This window comes from Balaenoptera physalus (assembly GCF_965194825.1).
Source record: "Balaenoptera physalus genome assembly, chromosome: 5".
In the NCBI taxonomy this organism is placed as follows: domain Eukaryota; kingdom Metazoa; phylum Chordata; class Mammalia; order Artiodactyla; family Balaenopteridae; genus Balaenoptera; species Balaenoptera physalus.
In genome coordinates, this window is record NC_138884.1 from 54,434,528 (window position 1) to 54,459,787 (window position 25,260).

The 25,260-nt window shown below is 35.6% G+C and overlaps 1 protein-coding gene across 2 annotated transcripts in view; it reads right to left on the reverse strand.

Annotated features, from left to right (window-relative positions):
• CFAP299 (cilia and flagella associated protein 299) overlaps nucleotides 1–25,260 on the reverse strand; it is a 609,967-nt gene that overhangs the window by 571,269 nt on the left and 13,438 nt on the right. For both annotated transcript variants that reach the window (XM_082463951.1, XM_082463950.1), the window contains exon 2: nucleotides 19,777–19,907. In XM_082463951.1, coding sequence (XP_082320077.1) covers nucleotides 19,777–19,907 — 131 coding nt within the window. The remainder of the gene's footprint in view (nucleotides 1–19,776; nucleotides 19,908–25,260) is intronic.

A 25,260-nucleotide genomic window follows, 5' to 3' on the forward strand; every position in this document is an offset into this window, starting at 1 on the left:
CAAAAGGATTACTTTTCACTTCTGTATCCCTCTCTTGATAAAACATTCCAAGCGGTGTGCTTGCCCTTTTTTCCAAAAATATATTGCTCTTTCTAATCCTCCTTGCTTTGTAATCATGTATGCTATCATCTTGTGGTACCTTCCTCCAAGGCTCAGATCAGATTTCGGGTGCTTCAAATAATTCCTCCCTGTCAGTAAGGACCAGATTTAGAAGCGCACAGCTTCAGAACATTTTTCTACCTTCTATCAAAGCTAAAATAGAAAAGCTGTGAAAACAAAATCAAAATTCACACAATCCATGAAATAACCATCAACATTTACATCTTGATGACATTTAAGAAATATGTTTTCTTCACATGTATGTAGAAATCCATTTTCTTCTAATTTATGACATATTCTGACAGATTTTATAGGAGTAACTTGTAAACAAGTAATAACAACACCAGAAACAAAAAGGTTAAAATTTACAGATGAATTTGTCAATAAATTTGTAAAAATGGTGAGGCCAGCACATTTTAAACCTGATTAGAGTTTCATAATTTTAATCTAGACTCCATCTTTTAATGATATACATTAAGCATTTTCAGACATATATTGCTTTTAATGTTTGAATGTATTTATCAAGGGATACATTTCGGAGGGTGTTAAGAGTTGCCAGTAACTCTAATTTTTTATTTTGAACTATTATAAATAACTATAATTGAAACCAGCTAATATTTCTCATGTTTTTTCTGTTTACCTTCATGAAGCTACCAAGCTATGTACAAATTCTCACTTCATAAACATGTTAAGCCAGAATTACACAGTTCCCTAACACATATATTTATCAGTTGTTGATATTTTTAAGACATCACTCGACCACTTTATTGTTTAGGAATACTAAAACTGAAAGACGTAAAAAGAAAAGCATTACAATGATTTGAAGAAAAACAGTAAAGGCAATGTTTTCATTTTAGAAATTAATTTTTTGAATAGGGAATTTTCTTCCCAATTTGTTCCATATTTTCAGAGCCTCTTCTGGGTGCCTGCCATTCTTAACCATTCCCTCAAACAGCAGTACACAATCTAAGGAATGTATGGAAGAGAGGACAATATGCATCTCTGTTTTGTGCGTGACAATGCAAATGTATAACTCACTCCATGACTCTTCATAACCTCACAGCCAAATTAATTTCATATTCCGACTATCAAAAGACACCTTAAACTAAGGGAGAAGACAAATTACAGACTAGAAGGAACTACTTGAAGTATACAATGCTGAAACAAGTATAAATAAAATATTCCTGCAAGAAAATAAGAAAAGCACAAAAGAGAAACCTATATGGCCGATAAACATATTGGTATTTTCAATTCAATTTCTTTCGTGATTAGGGAACACAAAACTATATTGAGAAGTCACTTTAAAAACATTCAAGTGACAAAAATAAAACAAAATTCTGACCATACAAGTATTGGGTGGGATGGAGAGCCAAAAGATATTTTATTAATTGGTAGTAGGAAGGCAAATTGGCTCAACTACTTTGGAAGTAAAATTAAACATTCACATACTCTACAACTGATATATCCCAGTGTGTGGGATATGCCCAGGAGAAACATGCATTAGGAGATATGTTCACAACAGCAAGACCTATAAGCAACCCAAATTCCTATCAACAAGGATGTTTAAGACTCAATGCTGATACCATCAAAAGAATGCAAAAAAATGAAATAAAATATAGCAACATACAACAACATGAATTATTCTTAGCAATAAAATATTATGTGAAAAACTAAATCCCAAAAGAGGATATTTAGCAATACCATCCTTTGTAAAGTCAAAACAATTAAAATTAAAAATTTACTTTTTAGGAACACATATAGATATAAAATTATATTAAAAGGAAAGCAAGAGGATAGTGCATGCAGAATTCAGAATGTTGGTTAATTTGTGATAATAGAAATGAATCAAATTATTACAAAAATGGGCTCAATCTTTCATACCTCTCCCTACAACTACGCCCTTTGCAATATCATTTTGCACCTTCTTCCATCAAGAGGCAGAGTCTGTTCTTCCATCCCGTGAGTCTGGACTGGCCTTGGGACTCACTTTGGTGAATAGGATGGTACAGAAATGACAGTGTGCTGGTTCCAAGTCTGGGTCTCTCTCCCTTAGATCCCTGCCTCTGCCAGGAGAACATGCCCAGGACCCGTGCTTCTAATATTTTGGAAGCAAATATACAAGATCATTAAATAATGTGTGCTGAATATATCGACATCCCTATGCCTCTTTAAAATTATTCCTCTTGGGTCTTTCCTGTGTGTGATTTACCTTTTTTATTTTTCAGTTAAGACATTGCATATCCTGATGGGTAGGTATAATAAAAAAAATCACCCATAATTCTGCAGTTTTTGATCAGCCTATTTAAAAAAAGCATGTGAGTTGATAATAATTATTGTCAAGGCTAAATATAATAACTATATCCAGGATATAGTTAATACTTTTTCAGGAGCTGAAAAAAGACTAAAATGAAAAAAAAAATAATATGCTCTTCAGAAAATGACAAAGGAAATTCTGACACATGCTACAACATGGATGAACCTTGCAGGACATCATGTTAAGTGAAATAAACCAGTCATAAAACAGAGAATACAGCATGATTCCATTTACATGCGGTATCTTAGAGTAGTCAAATTCAGAGACAGAAAATAGGTTGCCAGGAGCTGGGGGGAAGGGGAAACCTAGGGAGTTTTGTTTAACAGGTATAGAGTTTCAGTTTTGAAAGACCAAAAAGTTCTGGAGATTGGCTGCACAATAATGTGAATATACATTTCTGAATTGTACACTTTAAAATGGTTAGGATGGTAAATCTTATGTGTATTTATACCACAAATATAGAATTTATATTATATATATTTATATATTATATATGTTATATATTACATATAATTGTTACTTAACCATTGACTTGTTAATCATTGCCATTGATTCACATTCTAAATTAGGAGCAATTTGCCTAAGTACCTAATTGCACATAGACGTAAGTTTTTAAAAGATATATGGAGGTATAGGTTTTGGCAGTGTGATTTATTTTAATAATGTAGGTTCAAAGTGCATGTGTTAAGTTACTGAACTCGGGTGAAGCTCTTGGGTGCCATATCTGGGACTCCATTGTCAATGCTGGATAAACATTAGCGTTACAAATTGAATGACAAACCATTTTATTGCTACCTTGTCCATAATACATCCAGCACCTGGCACTCTCAAGTCCTGAATCAAAAAGTCATTTATTCAACTAGTAGTTGAGAACCTACTATTTATCAGGCACTAAGGCTGACTTTGGTGAGACAGTGGTGAGCAAAAGAAAGACACCTGTTCATACAGAGCTTACATGTAGCTGAGGAGAAAGACTGCATATATCAATCAATACAAACAAAAACCTATGAAGTTTGCTTTTTTTTTTAAATTTATTTTTATTTATTTATTTTTGGCTGCATTGGGTCTTCGTTGCTGCACGCAGGCTTTCTCTAGTTGCGGCGAGCGGGGGCTACTCTTCGTTGCAGTGCGCCGGCTTCTCATTGCGGTGGCTTGCCTTGTTGCAGAGCACGGGCCCTAGGCGTGCAGGCTTCAGTAGTTGTGGCACACGGGCTCAGTAGTTGTGGCTCGTGGGCTCTAGAGCGCAGGCTCAGTAGTTGTGTCGCACGGGCTGAGTTGCTCCGCGGCATGTGGGATCTTCCTGGACTAGGGCTCGAACCCATGTCCCCTGCATTGGCAGGTGGATTCTTACCCACTGGGCCACCAGGGAAGTCCAACCTATGAAGTTTTTGACCTCAGAGAAGACTAAAATAGAGCAATGTTGAAGCAAATGACTGTGGCCAGATTAGATTGACAGTCTGGGGATGCCTCTATTGAGATATTGAGCTATGGACTGTGCTCTGAATAACATAAAGAAGCCAGCCACATAATGATCAATCAGGCAGAAGAGTTTTCCAAACAAAAAGAACAGCTAGTGCAGAGGCTATATCAGGAACAAGCTTTATGTTCACAAAAGAAGCAAATCAAAACTGTCAGTTAATATTGAAATACATGCAGAAAAGGATTCAAAAGAGCAGGATCCTTTTAAACCTATGCGTAACAGCCTTGGACTCCACAAATTACTGCCTCTAGCCCCTTTTGCTTGCAGATTATTAACTTATTACAAGTAGAAACAATCCCTATTAAAAGGAAATGTTTTATTGCACCTATGTAAACAAATTTTATTTATTTATTGCTGCAGGGTTTTCCAAAATTATTTAGATTTAGACTATTTTTCCGTCATAGAAAAAAAAATTTTAAGGAGTCCAAATGTATTCTTAGGCTGAGAAAGTCTGTTATCGCTGTCCAAATCCAGGTGCAAAAACATTTTCGCTAATGTTACAAATTCACTACTAAGAGAGAAAAGCTACCCAAACACACCTGCACCTTTTCAGAACTGATTTAATATTGTGTTAAAGTAAACATATTAAGGACATGAAGTTTAGTCATCAAAAAGCTCTACTGCCCAATCTGCTACTTAAAGTGAATTAAACAAGCTACTTGGATTCTGATAAAGATAAACCTTCGCATTTCATGACTTCCGTTTCAAATCCAATATTATCAGGTGGTACTTGGTGCTTATAATTTCACTTTAGTATTACCTTGGTCATAAGACATACATGATTAAGAATACACAGAGTAATGTACTGAATATAAGGAAGAGGCTATGTACTGAGGATATGGCATTTAATGACATATTTCGTTACATGAGGCAAGGAGTGTAGTAGTTAAGAATCCAGGCTCTAACACCAGACGGCTTGCGCTTTCATCCTACATCTGCCTCTTAATGGTTGTTTAAACTAGTATATAAACTCTATGTACTGAGTTGTTCCACTGTAAAATGGAGATAATTATACTTATATCCATGAAGGTGGTTGTGAACATTAAATAAGTTAAAACACATAAAATGATCTATGGTGCCTGGCATATATCAGCAAATGATAGCTACAATACTACTAATTATTATTATTATATTATACACAAAATACACTCAGATCACTATACTGTCAAAGTATTCACTGCCATGAAAGTTTGTTTCTAAATACATATATATGTATATATTGTTGTTCTATGATATATGGATATATCATTCAACATACAGACATAAAGAAAAAGATAATAAACTAAAGTCCAAAATTAAAAAGTCATAACATTAGCCCAACAAATAGGGAAATTAAATTTTAATGTTAAAAATCTAGTAGCTTTATGATGATAATTTGTTTCAAGGATGTGCCATACAATCATTTAATGTTATGGCAAAAACAAACAAACAAAAAACCCCTCTGGTTTAAAAGAACATCTATGCTTTCTACAATGTATAAGTTGTGTCAAGTAGAGAAATTAGCTCACATCTGGAAATTATTTCAACATTTTAATTAAAAAAGATCACTTACAATCATCTTGATTGGGATAATTCTACTACTAGGATTCTGTACACTTGAAAAAACTTAATGCTTACTACCTGTCTCTAAAATTAATACTGAGGCTAATAAAACTCATAGTATAAAATTTTAGAAATCACTATCTGAATATCGTATCTATGAAATGTTTTATATATATATAGATATATATAACGTATATTTTATTTTCTCAATGGATGTTTGCAATTACCCTTGAAAATATGTTTGAGGAAAACAAGGGTGTTTACGATATGCTGAACTGACTCATGAGAAACTGGAAGAAACTCTGTTTACCCCGCTCCTGACACCTCTCCTTATCATACACTGATTACTGGAAATGAACATCTCTAACTCTAAGTAGATCAAAGGACCATTGTAGTGAGGTTTTGCTATCCTTCTCTCAGATCACATATATGGTTTGATGGTTATAAAGAATTTTCCCATCAAATAAAAACTAAAACAAAAAAGAAAAATAATTTGTCAACTAAGCAAACTAGTTAATCGAATATGCTAAAAAACTTGAGAGCAACATATAGCGATGTGGAAAGTATCTATTGTTCCGTTTACTTATTTTCCCTCAGTAGTGACTCTAAACACATTAAAAGAGAAAGGGAGAGGAAGAAAAGGGAAAGAGAGAATACGCGTGTGTGTGTAGAACATAAGCATTTTTTAGGATCTCCAGGCTCTATCTTAATACCATTTCAATGTTAACCTATTATAATAAATACAGTAACCAGGGGTTAAAGGAATTAATAGATCGTTAACATAGTAAATTATTCAATGACTTGATAAAAAATGAACACTTTCATGGGCTTGAATTTAGTTTTAAAACTTCATTCAAATTGATAAAGATAGCAAAAAGCTACATGCCACAGGTTTATTTAAATCATTCCATTTCTTTTTTCAAAACTTTTACCTAATAACTTGTAATAATCAGGTTAAGACTCATTAAACTTCTCACTTAAGGCATGATACTTAGAAAATGTTTTAAAATCTCTAGTAATCAATTCTTAAACTAGAAAACCACTGTGGGCTCTGGCCTAGATTTAAATCTTCAGCTACATACCAACTGAAGGACTTTGGCCATGTTTCTTGATTTCTCTGTGCCCAATTTCATCATCCATGAAATGGTTTTAATAAGTAAATAGTAATAAAAGCATTTTAGTACTAAATATCTGAATGTTATTATGGGTTCAATAATGTTAGCTATTTTCATTATCAATTAAACAATGGAGGCATAAAGTAAAAATGCCTCTAACTAGCTCAGTTAGCCAATGAGTTATCCAGGTAGTAGATCTTGATTTCGTAATGACAGAATCAAGCCCCTGTCTTCAAATAAACATTTTCTGCCAAAGTCTTATCACTCTACTCATCCCTGTTCCCCTGGTGCAGTTAAAACCAATAAGTATTCTATTTATCCTTCATCCCTCAGATACCATTGATTTTCTGCTCTGGTTTTTTGTCCATTCCAAGCACAGGTCCCTTGCCTGGACTACAGATTTAGAAACAGCTGGGGACTGCCTTGTTTTTTAGTTCCATGAGAACCAGACCTATGTTAATTAAGTGTGTTTTTTAAAAATCCTTAGACTCTTAAAATGGGGCTTATAAAAGATTGATTTAACCCCAGAGGGGAGAGGTAGGGGAATGAATTAGGGAGATGGTTAGAAGGTAAAGCCCTGAAGAGAAGAGTTAGTTTGTTATGGTGATACCAAATAAAGTGATTAGCAGGTAATATTGGTAGAAAAATCCAAGAGACAATCCAGATAAGTTGCTATTATCTGAGTCCAAAAATGAATAATAAACCTGACCAACTTAAGTTTATACCAGGAATGAAAGGATAGTTCAGTATTAGAAAAACCTTAAGTATCTTTCTCCACTTTAATAAAGGGGAAAAAAAAATATGATCGTCTATCTCAGTAAACTGCATATAGAAGGGAACTTTCCAGGTCAAACACATACAAACACACGCATGTGCACACACACACACATGCACGCACACACACACACACGCACACACACACCACTATAAACAGGGAAATAGTAGACACCATCCCGTTAAAATCAGGAACAATATAAGAAAGCCCACTATCAACATTCCCATTGACCCATGTACTTGAGTGCCTTACAAGGACAATTAAAAAAAGAAAAACAAATTAAGCAAAATAATTGGAAGAAACAATATGATATCATTATTTGCAAATGATATGATTACCTACATTGAAATCCCACTGCCCCAAATAAACTACTAACAAATTATAAGAAATATAGTATATATAGTGCAATTCATATTTCTGCAAAAATTTAAACATGATTTTTCTAGAAAGCATACATTTAAATGTATGAAAGGAAGAAAGCAAGGGAAATAAATTAAATATTCTAGGGTAGGTATATTAGGAGGAAGAGAAGTGCAATTGAAAATGGGGGATAAAGAAGGAAAACATTAAAATTTTTTCATTAAACAGGAGCCTAGTAAGGACTCATGGAAATAGCATGCAATGGAAAGAAGAGCACAATCAGATAAACTCTGTGTTCTGAGGTCCTTAAATTAAAAAGGGACTGGGAAGCATGACATCAGCTTTGCTTTCTGAAACAAATACCTTCAATGTTCTTGGTATTTTTTAAAATTTTTATTGAAATATAGTTGATTTACAATGTTGTGTAAGTTTCAGGTGTACAGCAAAGTGATTCAGATATATATATGTGAATATATAATTTTTTTTACATTCTCTTCCATTATAGGTCATTACAAGATATTGAGTATAGTTTCCTGTGCTATATATCGTAGGTCCTTGTTGGTTATCTATTTTATATATAGTAGTGTGTATGTATTAATCCCAAACTCCTAATTTATCTCTCCCCCACCTTTGGCAACCATCAGTTTGTTTTCTATGCCTGTGAGTCTATTTCTGTTTTGTAAATAAGTTCATTTGTACCTTTTTTTTCAGATTCCACAAAAATATAAGTGATATCATACATTTCTCTTTCTCTGTCTGACTTACTTCACTCAGTATGACAATCTCTAAGTCCATCCATGTTGCTACAAATGGCTTTATTCCATTGTTTTTTATGGCTGAGTAATATTCCACTGTGTGTGTGTGTGTGTGTGTGTGTATGTATGTATATGTATGTATATATATATATATATATATATATATATATATATATATATATATATATATATATATATACCACATCTTCTTTATCCATTCATCTGTCAACAGACATTTAGGTTGCTTCAATGTCTTGGCTATTGTAAATAGTGTTGCTATAAACATTGGGGTGTAGGTATCTTTTCGAATTATGTTTTTCTCTGGATATATGCCCAGGAGTGGAACTGCAAGATTATATGATAGCTCTATTTTCAGTTTTTTAAGGAACCTCCATACTGATCTCCATAGTGGCTGTACCAATTTACATTCCCACCAACAATGTAGGAGGGTTTCTTTTTCCCCACACCCTCTTCAGCATTTATTATTTGTAGACTTCTTAATGTTGGACATTCTGACCAGTGTGAGGTGATACCTCATTGTAGTTCTGATTTGCATTTCTCTAATAATTAGTGATCTTTTCATGTGCCTCTTGGCCATCTGTATGTCTTCTTTGGAGAAATGTGTTTTTAGATCTTCTTCCCATGTTTTGATTGGGTTGTTTGGTTTTGATATTGAGCTGTTTGTATATTTTGGAGATTAATCCCTTGTCAGTCACAGTGTTTGCAAATATTTTCTCCCACTCTGTAGGCTGGCTTTTTTTGTTTATGATTTCCTTTGCTGTGCAAAAGCTTTTAAGTTTAGTTAGGGCCAGTTTGTTTATTTTTGTTTTTCTTTCCATTACTCTAGGAGACAAATCCAAAAAGATACTGCTGTGATTTATGTCAAAGGGTGTTCTGCCTATGTTTTCCTCTAAGAATTGTATAGTATTCAGTCTTACAGTTAGGTCTTTAATCCATTTTGAGATTTATTTTGTGTATGGTGTTAGAAAATGTTCTAATTTCATTCTTTTACATGTAGCTGTCCAGTTTTCCCAGCATACTTATTGAGGAGACTGTTTTTTCTTCATTGCCTCCTTTGTCATAGATTAATTGACCATAGGTGCATGGGTTTATCTCTGGGCTTTCGACCCTGTTCCATTGATCTATATTTCTGTTTTTGTGCCAGTACCATTCTATTTTGATTACTGAAGCAATGTAGTATAGTCTGAAGTCAGGGAGTCTGATTCCTCCAGCTCCGTTTTTTTTTTTCTCAAGATCGCTTTGGCTATTTGGGGTCTTTTGTGTTTCTACACAAATTTTAAAATTTTTGGTTCTAGTTTTGTGAAAAATGCTATTGACAGTTTGATAGGGATTGTGCTGAATCTCTAGATTGCCTTGGGTAGTATAATCACTTTGACAATATTGATTCTTCCAATCCAAGAACATGGTGTATCTTTCTATTTGTTTGTGTCATCTTTGATTTCTTTCATTAGCATCTTATAGTTTCAGAGGACAGGTCTTTTGCCTCCTTAGGTAGGTTTATTCCTAGGTATTTTATTATTTTTGATGCAATGGTAAATAGGATTGTTTCCTTAATTTCTCTTTCTGACCTTTTATTGTTAGTGTATAGAAATGCAACAGATTTCTGTATATTAATTTTGCATCCTGCAATTTTACCGAATTCATTGATGAGCTCTAGTAGTTTCTGGTAGAGTCTTTAGGATTTTCTATGTATAGTATCACGTCATCTGCAGTGACAGTTTTACTTCCTCTTCTTTTCCAATTTGGACTCCTTTTATTTCTTTTTCTTCTCTGATTGCTGTGGCTAAGACTCCCAAAACTATGTTGAATAAAAGTGGAGAGAGAGTAGACATCCATGTCTTGTTCGTAATCTTAGAGGAAATGCTTTCAGCTTTTCACCATTAAGTATGATGTTAGCTGTGAGTTTGTCATATATGGCCTTTACCATGTTGAGGTAGGTTCCGTCTAAGCCCACTTTCTGGAGAGTTTTTATCATAAACGGATGTTGAATTTTATCAAAAGCTTTTTCTGCACCTATTGAGATGATCATATGGCTTTCATTCTTCAGTTTGTTAATGTGGTGTATCACACTGATTAATTTGCAGATATTGAACAATCCTTGCTTCTCTGAGGACAAAGAAATGCCAAGAAGAATCCTAACAAACAGGCCTTGCTAAGTTTCCCCCAGTTTACTATAATTACCTCATACTCCTTAACCTGTCATATTCCTTGATAACTGTCCACTTTTCATCAAACCTAGTATAAAATACTCAGGTCTGTTTCTTTAGGTCTTTATTGCCTCTTGAAGGATGCTGTATCATGTAAAACTTATATTAAATAAATTTGTATCCTTTTCTCCTGCTAATGTGTTTGTCAATTCAATTTTCAGATGCATCCAGGGACCCTAAGTGGGTCGAGGACATTTTTTCCTTCCCTACAGCTCTCAGAACCAGGAATATCTACACTTTTTGTCAATGGTTTTGTTGCTCCAGGTGGACATAATGAATTATGTAATGTAAATATTTACCTCTTTGCATTATCTTCCCAAATCTGGCATACATTTTGGGCACTAAGCTCAACCACAGCTTCACTGTATTTCTTCCACCTTTACTTTTTCTTCTCTACCTTTTAAAGTCTTGTTGCTATGAGACATTCCTATTTCCCTTGTAAACTCATATTTATACCTCATATTCTTTTGTAGAGATGAAGATTTAGATGCTGATAGAAAGAGGAAGGAATGGAATGAGGAAGGGACAGGATGAAAGAGATGTTTTGAAAGCTGTTTCACAGACGTATGATCAGGCAGCATGGTATTAGAGAATGAAGAAAATTGAGATTGAGCAATCAGGTAAGACATCGCAATAAAAGTCAATCTGAAGAAAAATTGGATTAGCAACATGTAAGTAGAGTGAAAAATGTATGAACGTAGGAGCAAATGTGAACAAAGGAGTCAACAGAAATCCATTGTTAATTGCCTTTTAGAATTGTTCACAAGTAGACTTTGAAGATATTGTAAAATATAACGCCTATAGAGTTTTTTAAAAAATGGTATTACCAGCATTAAAAAATGGAATTTTTGTATGGGGAGTGGATCTGTAAGGGAACAATAATGAGACTTTTTTACTATTTTGTTATTGGTTTGACAACACAGTATTAAAACAAACATGGAGTTAAAAGCCCAGGAAAGAAGTCAGGATTGGAGATCTGATGCAGGAAAACTGGAAACATAAAAGTGGTTGATATATGAAAATAGTGGAGTATAAAAAGGGTGAAAAAAAACAAAGAACTGTCCTTTGGGAGAGATCCAAATTAGTGAGAAGGAAGAAGATACAGCAAAGATAGTGGACAACAGCAAAAAGAAGAAAATGGGAGGTTAAAGGTAATAAAAGTCAAAGATAGGGAACATTTCAAGAAATGGATAATTCCAAATTGCTGTTAAAGGAATCAGTAGACGTCAACCAAGCAAAGTGAGTCTGAGAAGAAATCCTTGAATTTGCCTACAAAGGGACTATGAATGAGTATTGAATGAATCAACACAATTTAAACCAAGAGCTAAATTAAGAAAAACAAACAAATCTAAATAATATTCTGAAGAAAAGGGCTATAACATTTTTAAACATGTGAATTTCATTTGCTTTTGATTAATCATTCGCTGAACTATCATCAATATTGGATTTTGTCTACATAGTTTTCTCTGTGACTATTTTTAGATTTATTTTAAGCTCAAATAGGCTAAGATCTATAAATGTGGCAATGTTAACAACTTGCCAAATACAAAAATAATCAATTCATCTAAGCAATGGGTCCATTTACTCTGAGATAGAATTAATTGCACTTATGAGCATGTTCATATAAGTACTCAACTAAAGAATAATATGGATACACCTGTAGATAGATAGATAGATAGATAGATAGATATAGATAGATACAGATAATATGATGTTCCTTGAAAAGATCAACACCATCTGTAATTACTTGCTTGTTGGAGAGAGAGGGGGGGAGGGAGAGAGAAAGAGAAGGAAAAAAAGGGTGAAAGAGAGGCAAAGGGAAGGAGGGAGGAAAGGAGGAAAAATTCAGTGTGTAATCTCAGTGATGTTACAATATCCAACTAGTTGAGAGTGAGCATTTACCAATACCATATATTGCAAACTCAGAGGTGGAGCTAAACCTCAAGAATCCAGTGACTTGTAATTATTATAAAGACCAACAAGCTCAGAGTCAAGGACCCTAACCTTGAAAGTCATGAAGTTGGTTTACTGAACATGACATCCCTTGAGGCAAAATAGATAGGTGGTCAACAAAGGAACTACTCAATCTGTATCACAACAAGAAATCAAAGTTAATTATCTGAGGTTGAAGGCAGCCATCACAATAGAAAGTCAGGATGTCTTGCCCAGTGTGTCTACCTGATCCAGTTCTCAGACTAGGAACCTGCTGACTAAAGAAGTTACCCTGTCCTAAAGGAATAGACCTGTAACACTATATCAATTATCCATTGCAATGATTCCCTCTGTTCTTCCCCCAAGGGATCTTTAACCATTTACTTAAATGAGTAGACACTAAGGAAAGGAGAATAGCCAGATAGTTGATAGAGTATTGGGTGCAGGATCATAGCTGAGATTGGTATCTGGAGATCCAAAGCATCATCCTGGTCCCACTATTAGAGTGCAGGCATAGGAGGGTAAGATAACACATGGAATCCTGGCCAAGGGTTGGTTTATAATAGGTCCACTGTGTCCATGGATCCACCCAGGGATCATTGACCTGAATATCTGCAATGATCTTATTCCCAAATCAGGTCACATGCTAGGGTACTGGCGATTAGGATTTCAACATACCTTTGCTGGAGAACACACTTCAACCCATAAAATTCAAGGATGGCCTTAAATTACAGTAGGGAAGAAAAACTTTCCCAAATGGGCAGAACTTCAGGTGACACATCTGATCATCCACTTTGTGTAGAAGGATAAAGAAAAAGAAATGTCCCAAAGATTAGAAGAGACTCATAAGCAATGGTGAATGGTCTGGCTGGCTGGGCAGGAAACTGTGAAGAAAAAAGGTGGAGACTAGGAATGTCTGAGTCATGTGGATGGACATAGGGGAATGAGTACAAGTGTGAAGATTTTTATAACACCCACCAAAAATGATGCACTAAACAACCCAAACAGACAAAAAGCTTCAGCCAGTTGATGTCAGCCAGCCTTGTCAGCAGTCTTCTCAATACTGGCATGACGGACACATGAACAAAGTAGAGCAGATGAAGGCTATCCAAGGACCCAACAGCATAGACTCCCACTTACCAAGGCCAATCTAGCTACTTCTACTTCTCCATGTCCAATTTGCCAGCAACAGGGACCAATGTTGAGCCCCTGGTAGGTCATGATTCCTCAAGGAGAACAATGGACTCAATTTGACTACACTGGGTCCTTTTTATAAACCAAGAAGGGACAACAGTTCATTCCCACAGGAATACTTACCTATTCCAGATATGAGTGTGTCTTTTCTGCCTCCTTGGTCTTAGTTGGCCCCACTATCTGGATGCTCACAAAATGCCTGATCCACAGGCATGGAATCCAACACAACATAGCACCCCAACCAGGGAACCCGCTGTACAACAAAAAAGGTGTGGGAGAGAGCTCATGACCATGGGATCTTCTGGCCATATCACACAGTGCCCCATCAGAAGCTGTCAGCCTGAAAGTGTTGGAATGGTCCACTTAAGGCACAGCTGAATCACCAGCTTAGAGGCAACACTGTTCAAGGATAGGGCGCCATCTTTTAGAACACTCTCACCAGGGAAAACGGCAAGTGTCTCACTGAACAACAAACTATGGCTGCCAGGTGAGCACTTTGGGCGTCTTGTGCCCAGGGAACAGCAGGCAAGACAGAGAGACACTATCTTGTGAAGAGTAATTGCTGCTGATCAGCAAGAGAGATAGGACTGTTGTTACAGAATGGGGGTAGAGAGTAACAAGTGACAAACTCGAGTGGCCCGCCCAGCTACCTCTTGGTACGCCCTTATAGAATTTTAAATGAGAATGAGAAATGCAACAACCCCAGCCTAAGGACAGTAGGATTACCAGGGCCTCCACCATCTTATGATTGAGATTCAGAGAGGTGACAGCTGAAGGCAGAGGATTTAGGATGGATAATGGAAGAAGGAGATGATGAGAACCACCTCTGGCCCCCAAACCAACAGCAGTGATGGGAACTAACTTTCCTCTTCTGAGTATCCTGCCCAGGAGAAAGGCCCTCGGTGCTCTGGAAGAACTGCTCCCTGCATGCACAAAATGGATCTCCATGTCACAAGGGGCAAACTGTGGCAGGCATGTGGACATATCACTCAGATACCCCTTGGAGAAAGGCCTCTCTGCCTGGCTGTGAGGAGTTGCTGAGCTGACAGCCTCCAGCTGTGAACCTTTCCAGGGTCTGCCTCAGTTTCAAGCTGAGATCACACTCTTGGGGGCAGACCTCAGGCAATGACTGGGCCCAGAAGAGGTACCAGGGCCTGAACATTTCACCCAATGTGGGACTTCTTTAATGGACAACCTTTACCCTGGAGCTTTCCACTGTGCTGGGAGAGTCTCTGAAACTTCGGCATCAAGATTCTGACCCTGCTTAGTCCTGTTTCCTCACTTTTCCTTTCACAGGTGTTACGTCCCCATCAAACCTTCTGCACTCTTAACCCTCACTGTCTGCTTCCTGGAGCAGCTAGTCTGCGACAAGCCACAACTCCATATTTTTTTGTTTAAGAGCTATAAAATGTATGAGAATAACTTTTAAAACATAAAATATTTGAAACAAAGCAAAAAGTTGAAACCATTTCACAGAAGTCAGATTTTATCTAGCAGAACATTTTAAACTTACAGAAATTCATTTAATTCACTGGCATATGGTATTCACTTTTGATCATAAAGTGAATGGAGTAAAGTCATTTTACATGAAACAAATTTTGGCCTTTTATCCAGCTTCATCTTCATAAAATTAAAAGAGCATGTTATCAATTAATAGATACTTCCAACTCCTATTTTTAAAAACAAATTGAAGAAGAATACTCCAGTCATAACTGTCAAATAGTTGACAGTTGATAAACTGACTAGACTGGCTAGAATAAAAAAGGTTGGGGACTTGTCCAACTTTTTAAAGTTAGTCCCAGATGTACCAGAGGATAAAAGGACACAAGAGCCTTCTCCTTAATCACCGCAGATATCCTCTTCATTTCAGCAAAAAAGATCACAGGGATCCCTATATATTCAGCATCTGAGACTCCTGTCAAGCTCACTTCACAAGAATTCCCAAAGGCTCATCACAAAGTCTCTTGAGAAGATAGCAACAGCCAAGCAGTATAATTATCAGTTCCACCAGGGCTGCCATTTATTCCATCTATGTTTCAGATTCTGTATTTCAGTAAAATAAGGTCATTATCTCAGAAGCAGTTTTAAGAAGAGCTAATTCATCTCCTAAAAAGATAAGCTGACCCAAAGTAAAGAGGCCAATGGTCTTACAAGCTCATCCAGGGAAGTGTTCCACCTGAGAGATGACTCAGTTATAACTACTAACTAGATCCCAAGAACCCAATATTCAACTTCTGTGCAAACAGTCAAAGTCTATCTCTCCATCACCCATAGAAATCAACTGAACTTCTCACTGCAAATAGAAATTCTCCAGGACTTATGATGGGAGCTACCTCAGAAACCACCAGCTAAACTTATCCCATCCCTTCTTTCCAAACTTTATAGTCTCTGCCTTGTGGCTACTAAACCCAGCTGGCATGAATCTCAGGGGAAGAGAGATGAGAGATACTGTTTATGTGATAGTGAAGCAGAGATGGCTTTGAAGCAAAGCTTCAAGAAGCTAGGAGAATGCAGAGCCCACCTACCACCACCACTGCCACCACCACCAATCCAGTACATGTGGAAATGAGTGGCCTCTAGCTGGCACAACTTTAGGGGGGAAAAAAGTCTTAGCAAGGGAATAGACACAAGTTAAAACAAAGAGGTAGAGAGAATGATTTGTGAAGAAGAAAAATTTATCATAGAATTGAGGCAAAGTAAATGTGTCCATCTTCATACCCTTGTTTGCCTGCTTGGCTCCTACTTATCCTTTGAAGGTAAATTTAGCAGTCATGCCTTAAGAAGAGCCTTCCCTGTTCTCCACATCCTTCAAATCTTGACTTAGTACTACTTTAGGGTGTTGCCACAACACCTATGATAGCGTATGTTATCTTCCGTTGTAACTGCCTTTTTTAATTGAGATATAATTCACATACCATAAAATTCAAACTTTTAAGGTATACAATTCAATGGCTCTTAGTATAGTCACAAAGTTGTGCAGTCATCACCAATATTTAATTCCAGAACATTCTATCACCCCAGAAAGAAACTCCATACCCATTAGCAATCATTCTTCTTTCACTCTTCCTTCCAGCCCTTGGCCACCACAAATCTACTTTCTGTCCATATGGATTTACCTAGTTCGAACATTTTATATAAATGGGACTATACAATTTACAATCTTTTTGTCTGCCTTCTTTTGCTAAGCCTAATGTTTTCAAGGTTTATCCATGTTGTAGCAGGTAAGAGTACTTCACTCCTTTTTATGACTAAATAATATTCCATTTTATCTATGTACCACATTTTTTTATCCATTCATCAGTTGATGGATATTTGGGTTGTTGCCCCTTTATGGCTACTATGAATAACGTTGCTAGGAACACTGGTTTTTAAGTGGACCTCTGTTTTCAATTCCCTTGGATATACATCTAAGAGTGGAATTATTGGGTCATATGGTAACTCTATGTTTAACTATTTGAAGAATTGCCAAACTATTTTCCATTGTATACTCCCACCAGCAATGTAATTGTCTTTCATTTATCTAACCCTCAAATTTCTTGAGGTCAGGGACTAAGTCTTATATTCTATCGTACCCCCAGCACCTAGCATAGTGCCTAATGGAGTATGGTTGTCTATGAGTATTTGTGAAGTTAATGACTAAATAAAGGGTTAAAATAATTTTTTTCACTTTATGCCTTCTTCTGGCAAAATACTTATCAAAATACCCCCTCCCAATATCTTTAACCAGACTCTTTTTATCTATGAAACTATTCTAAGTAAGTGACATACTCTTAGGTGCCAGCACTTCTTGAAACGGGTGCTCTATGATTGCTAGTGAAGAGGATTGTGATCTACTTGGGGCTGCTCACCCACACATTAGAGAAGTTAATGTAAGATAATCTGATAGTAGAATCACGTGTTTCCAAGTTGGTACCAGTTGGCGGGCAGTCACATGTTCATGCATATTTTCAAAGTGATCCTCAAGCAAATATAAGCACAGGACATATTTGGTGTCCACACTCTGCTGGCCCTGCTGCCAATAACACTACAATGGACCTGGCAGGGAAGGAAAGAGGAAACATATGGGGCCCATCCCACTACAAAGGCAGATGAGAAGATGCGCAGATGAAAAGGCTTTCCGATTCTAGCAGCTCTGGGTGGGGATTAGTCTCCCAAGACTGGCACTTAAGTAGTCTGATGACTTCCAGCTCTGGCCAGTTAAAGAGACTATCGATAGAATAAATACTCATTTTGAGCCAAACACAAAATGGACATGTACATGGATAGAATTTATATGACCAACATGACCAACTCCTCTTGATATAAAATAGGATACAACTCTAATAAAATATGAATATACATTAATTCCTTATAAAATCTCACAAAAATCTCTATACTTCCGCTCCTGACTGATAAACATTTATTGATTAAAAACAGAAAGAGAAGACTCCCCTGATGTTTTATATGACACATCACATGTACACATATATTTTGCATCATTTCAATTTTCTACAAATAGAAGCCAAGTATACTTGTGTTGCATAAACTAGTGAAGTTTTATATAAATTTACCTTTGGTAAGAAGAATGGCCCCTTCAAAGATCCCCATGCCTAATCCTATTAGTATGTTACAATACATGATAGAAGAGACTTTGCAGATGTAATGAAGGTTATAGACCTTAAAATAGGGAGATTATCCTAGATTATCTAGATGGACCCAGTGTGATCACATGAGCCCTCAGAAGGAGAGATCTTTCTGTGGCTGGAGTCAGGGAAGACTTGCATAAGGAGAAGTCAGAGAGATTTAAAGGTTGGCAGGATCTTGACCCATTCTTGCTGGCGGGCGGCCACATGGAAAGCATGATAAGGAATGTGGGCAGCCTACAGGAGCAAAGAGGAGTCCCCAGATTGACGGGTGACAGGGAAATGAGACCTCAGTCCTATAATCACAAGGAACTGAATTTGGCCTGAATGAGGGTGGAAGCAGACTCATCCACAGAGCGTCCAGAAAAGAACTCAGTCCAGCCAATAACAGGATTTTAACTTTGTGATAAATGTAGCAGAGAATCCAGCTGAGCCACTGTACTCTGATTTCTGACCTACAGAACTATGAATAAATACGTTTGTGTTGTGTTCAGCGACTACGTTTGTGGTAATGTGTTATGACAGCAATAGAAAACTAGTATATTACTGAATGTTACTGTATTAAATGACAGTATTCTAGGGTTCTGAAATACAAGAACCACTAGAACAATCAATTAAAATTGCACATTCCCAGAACCAATTCACATTCCACTACCAAATGTTATTTTTATAATAAATACATGGGAGACTTCTACTCATAATTACTGGGTATTTTTTAAAATGTTATCTAAGAACAATATACCAATGTCTAAGTAATTTTTCTCACCAACATTTACAACTTTAGCATTCATTTTTAAAAAGTAAATAGATAATTACTTTGTCAAGTCTTTTTCAGTTTGTCTTAGTTTGATACGGTTCACTTTAGGTGTACATCTCTTTCCTAACATACTTCATTAGATTCATATTTTATATAACCACACATGAGTCATATTAACAAAAGCCAATGATCGTTAATAGAGGTCAATGAATCAATATTTACAAAAATGTGAGAACATAAATGAAGCCAAAGATTTACAGGCCTCAAAAGTACAAAGAACTCTAAGACAAAAGTCACTCATACTTTTAGTATATAAATGTGTAAAGCCAATAATATTGAGCTATGTGTAAACAGGACTTTATTGGTATGATAGCCATATTTTGGTATTTATATTTTTAAATTTGTAGCTCACAGTTGCATGTGGCTTTATCGCAACCATATTACAGTTCCTCCAGTTCCTGATCTGCAGAACAGATGCTTAGAATATTCCAAGTTCTACCTGCTCCAACCAATGTTTCTAAATTACAACAATGCCAACAAAATTGGATTTTTCCAGAGACTCTACAATATAATATAAAATCCATTTGGAACATGGACACTTACTTTTTCTGAGTTCTTTCAGCCAACCTTGCAATCTCTATCGCTGCCTTCCTTGCTTCGAAATCTTCCCTTTTCACCACCTCTCCAGTCCCGCGGTAGCCTAGCTCCACCAACTGGCGGGCCAGGCCTTCATCCTAAAAAGAAAATCAATTGTTACATTTGTGGATTAATGAGACATCTTATTTTATCTAATGTACACTGAATAATTGTTTTAAATGAAAAATCAAATGGAATATTTAAATATGAGACAAGAGCTATTAGATATGAAAAGTTAGAATTCTTTCTAACAATAATTTTATAAACATCTGATTTGTCATCCCTTTCCCAGAGATGTAAGATGAAAAAATAATAACATTAAGCATTAAATTTTCTCTAAGGGATTGCAGGACAAAGGTCTGTAATGTTTTTAATCAATTTATGAGAACAGCTGTAGATAATAAAGTATCTTTCAAACAATAAAACTATAGACAATAGTATTTATACAAGAAAGACTTTTTAAAAACCAACTGCACAAAAAGAAAATTGGGTTGCTTTCAGCAAGTTCAACATTTCAGAGACTTACTTCCTTGAAGTCAATTAACTGATGACACAGAGCATTATAACTTCAAATACAAAACAAAGGATAGATGAATTTCCTATTTGAGTAGAAAGATATTGTTTCCATATAATGTTGGTACCAATAAAAGCAGAGAAGTAGAAATCCAAGAAGATGACAAGAAGCTTCAAACTGAAAAAATAAAAATTTCCCCACAGTCTTTTAGACCTTTTATATTTCAGTTACTTTAAGAACTGTCACACACATTTTTGTCACTTGCATAGCATATTCAAAAAAGAACAGCATTTCCCCGAAACTTGAATAGGTGACGTTTTACTTGAAGTTACTAATATAAAGGCTTATGTATTACATAAAAATCTGTATATTAACATATTACATTATCCTTACATTAAACATGAAATGTCTGAAATATAGAGAAAACAGCATATATTTTATTGTTACAGACCCTTACTTACTACATCACTGCTGAATGCAAGAACTGTCTAACAGAATTAAATAAGAAAACTTAAGATTTGTGGTTAATAATCTATACAACCCATGGTGGCTATTTTAAAGTTCCAACTATTCTAACAAAAAAATTTAGACACCATCAACCTAGAAAACTTTGCTACTTTTCTTTGCTAAACACTAAAAGCAAATGCTGAACTCTGTGTAGCAACATGGATACATTTGCCAAGTTAAGGCAAAGCACCAGGCTTTGCACAAGGGCGCTTTGCCTTCTTTCTGACTTGTTCCCCTGCTCACTATACTTGCTATCCCAGGTTGCTTTAGTGCAAACAACAAAACTGAGCAAATGCCTCCACCTAGTGGAGTTAATATTTAAATGAAAAAGCGATGCAGATTTCGGGTTTGATTTACAAAAGTGGAATGATTTGAGTGTAAATCTTCTTAAATACATTACTTAAAGTGAGCTTATGGGAAGAACTCGCAGTGAGCTCTGCTGAGACTGTGGGTTTCTTCTAGTGGAATATAAGTTGCTTGTGGTCAACAGAGTATTTTACATAATAAAGACCATTAAAAAGTTGCTGTACTAACTTTGTATATGGAATGAATTATGCATTCCTGTGTGCCTTACCTGAGCCGCACAGAATCATTTGGATAGTTCTGCACTCACTGACACTCATGTATATTGCAAAAAATGACAAGATCAAGTACAAAGTTGAAGTTGTTGCCCCACTTAACCATTACCATGTTTTAACTGGTGGAATTACAAGCCATCTCTCTACTGTAAATGGTCAATAATCTTTAAAGAATTATCTTTAAAGAAACTGAGAAATAAAATACTTTCATTTATTCACATATTTAGCATTTCTGGTGATTTTCATTCCTTTGTGTAGACCTAAGTTTTCTACTAATATATGATTTTCCTTCTACCTAAAAATCTTTAACAATTCTTATAGTAAGGGTCTGCTAACAACAAAAGTATCGTGGCTTTTGTTTTACTGAAAAAAATATTGATTTCACTTTAATTTTTTTCTTCCAGTTTTATTGAGATATAATTGACTTATAGACATCACGAAATGATTACCTTAGTAAGTTTAGTGAACATCTATCATCTCATATAGATACAAAATTAAAGAAATAGAAAAAAATATATATTTTTCCCTTGGGATGAGAACTCTTAGGATTTACTTTCATATATAACATAAAGCAGTGTTAATTATATTTATCATGCTGTACATTAGATCCCTAGTACTTATTTCTCTTATAATTGGCAGTTCAATACCTTTTCACTGCCTTCATTCAATTCCCCTTCCCTCCATACCCTAACCTCTGGTAACCACAAATCTGATCTGTTTTTCTATGAGTATGTTTGTTTGTTTGTTTTTGCAGTATAATTGACCTACAACACTAAGTTAGGTCCTATCATACAACATAGTGATTCGATATTTCTATACATTGCAAGATGATCACCATGATATCTAGTTAACAAATATGTCACCATACAAAGATATTACATAGTTATTGACTATATTCCCCACACTGTACATTTCATACCTGTGACTCATTTACTTCTGTGCAACTGGAAGTTTGTACCTCTTAATCTCCCTCACCTATTTCTCTCCTCTCTCCAATTCCCTCCCCTTTGGCAACCACCTGCTTGTTCTCTGTATCTCTGACTCTATTTCTGCTTTGTTATATTTGTTCATTTGTTTTGATTTTTTTGATTCTACATATAAGTGAGATCATACAGTATCTGTCTTTCTCTGTCTGACTTATTTTACTAAGCATAATGCCCTTTAGGTCTATCCATGTTGTCAGAAATGGTATGATTTCATTCTTTTTTATGGCTGAGTAATATGCTATTGCAACCACATCTTCTTTCTCCAATCATCCGTGGATGGGTGCTTAGGTTCCTTCTATATCTTGCCTACTGTAAATAATGCTATGATGAAAATAGGGGTGCATGTCTTTTCAAATTAGTGTTTTTCATTTTCTTTGGATAAATACCCAAGAGTAGAACTGCTGGATTGTATGGTAGTTCTGGTTTTAATTTTTTGAGGAATCTCCATACTCTTTTCCACAGTGGCTGCAGCAATTACATTCCCACCAACAGTACATGAAGGTTCCCTTTTCTCCACACCCTCGCCAATACTTGTTATTTGTTGTCTTTTTGATAATAGCCATTCTGAAAGTTGTGAGGTGATATCTCATTGTGGTTTTGATTTGCGTTTTCCTGATGACTAGTGATATGGAGTATCTTTTCATATGCCTCTTGGCCATCTGTATATCTTCTGTGGAAAAATGTCTATTCAGATTCTCTGCCATTTCTTTAATCAGGTTGCTTGGGGGTTTTTTGATGTTGAGCTGTATGAGTTCTTTGTATATTTTGGATATTAACCCCTTCTCAGATATATCATTTGCAAACATCTTCTCCCATTCAGTACGTGGCCTTTTTGTTTTGTTGATAGTTTCCGTTGCTGTGCAAAAGCTTTTTAGCTTGATGTAATCCCATTTGTTTATTTTTGCTTTTGTTTTCCTTGCCTGGGGAGATATATCCAAAAATATATTACCCAGACCAATGTCAGACAGCACACTGCCTATGCTTTCTTCTAGAAGTTTCATGGTTACAGGTCTTACATTGATGTCTTTAAAACATTTTGAATTTATTTTGGTGCATGGTGTGAGAAGGTAGTCCAGTTTGACCCTTTTGCATACAGCTGTCCAGTTTTCCCAACAGCATTTATTAAAGAGGTTGTCTTTTTCCCATTGTATATTCTTGTCTGCTTTGTCAAAGACTAATGTCCCATTAAAGTGTGGGTTCATTTCTGGGCTCTCTATTCTGTTCCATTGATCTATATGTCTGTTTTTGTGCCAGTACCATGCTTTTTTGATTACCATAGCTTTGTATTATAGTTTGAAATCCAGCTTTGTTTCTTTATCAAGATTGTTTTGGCTATTTGAAGTCTTCTGTGTTTCCATACAAATCTTAGAATTTGTTCTAGTTCTATGAAAAAATCCCATTGGTATTTTTATAGGGATTGCATTGAATCTGTAGATTGCCTTGGGTAGTATGGTCATTTTAACAATATTAATTCCTCCAATCCATGAGTACTGTATATCTTTCCATCTGTTTGTGTCACCTTCACTTTTCTTCATCAGTGTCTTAAGTTTTTCCAAGTACAGGTCTTCTACCTCCTTAGTTAGATTTATTCCTAACTATTTTATTCTTTTTGATGCAATTGCAAACAGGATTGTTTTCTTAGTTTCCCTTTCTGATAGTTCATTGTTAGCAAATAGAAAAGCAACAGGTTTCTGTATATTAATTTTGTATACTGCAACTTTACCAAATCCCTTGATGAGTCCTAGTAGTTTTTTGACGACATCTTTAGGATTTATTATGTATAGTATCATGTCATCTGCAAACAGTGACAATTTTACTTCTTCCTTTCCAATTTGGATTCCTTTTATTTCTTTTTCTTGGATTTACAATTCTATGTTGAACAAAAGTGGCATGTGTGGGCATCCTTGTCTTATTCCTGATCTTAGAGGAAATGCTTTCAGCCTTCCACTGTTGAGTATGATGTTAGCTGTGGGCTTGTCATATATGGCCTTTATTATATTGAGGTATGTTTCCTTTATACCCACTTTGTTGAGAGTTTTTATCATAAATGGATATTGAATTTTGTCAAAAGCTTTTACTGCATCTATCGAAATGATCATATGATTTTCATTCATCAATTTGTTAATATGGTGTATCACTTTGATTGATTTGTGGATATTGAGCCATCCTTGCATCTCTGGGTTAAATCTCACTTGATCATGCTGCATGATCCTTTCAATATATTGTTGAATTCAGTTTGCTAATATTTTGTTCAGGATTTTTGAGGCTATTGGGCTGTAATTTTCTTTTTTGGTCTGATTTTGTCTGGTTTTGGTATTTGGGTGATGCTGGCTTTGTACAATGGGTTTGGAAGCATTATTTCTGCCTTAATTTTTTGAAGTGTTTGAAAGGTATAGGTGTTAACTCTTCTCTAAATATTTAGTAGAATTCACCTGAGAAGCCATCCGGTCCTGGGTTTTTGTTTGTTGGGAGTTTGTTTATTACTGATTCAATTTCATTACTGGTAATTGGTCTGTTCATATTTTCTATTTCTTCCTGGTTCATTTTTAGGACATTGTACATTTCTAGGAATTTGTCCATTTCTTCTAGGTTGTCCATTTTATTGGCATATAGGTGTTCATAGTAGTCTCTTATGATCCTTTGTATTTTTGTGGTGTCAGTTGTAACTTCTCCTTTTTCATTTCTGATTTTATTTGTTTGGGCCCTCTCTCTTTTTTCTTTGATGAGACTGGCTAAAGGTTTATCAACTTTATCTTTTCAAAGAAACAGCTCCTAGCTTCATTGATCTTTTCTGTTGTTTTTCTAGTCTCTACATCATTTATTTCTGCTCTGATCTTTATGATTTCTTTCTATTTACTCACTTTGG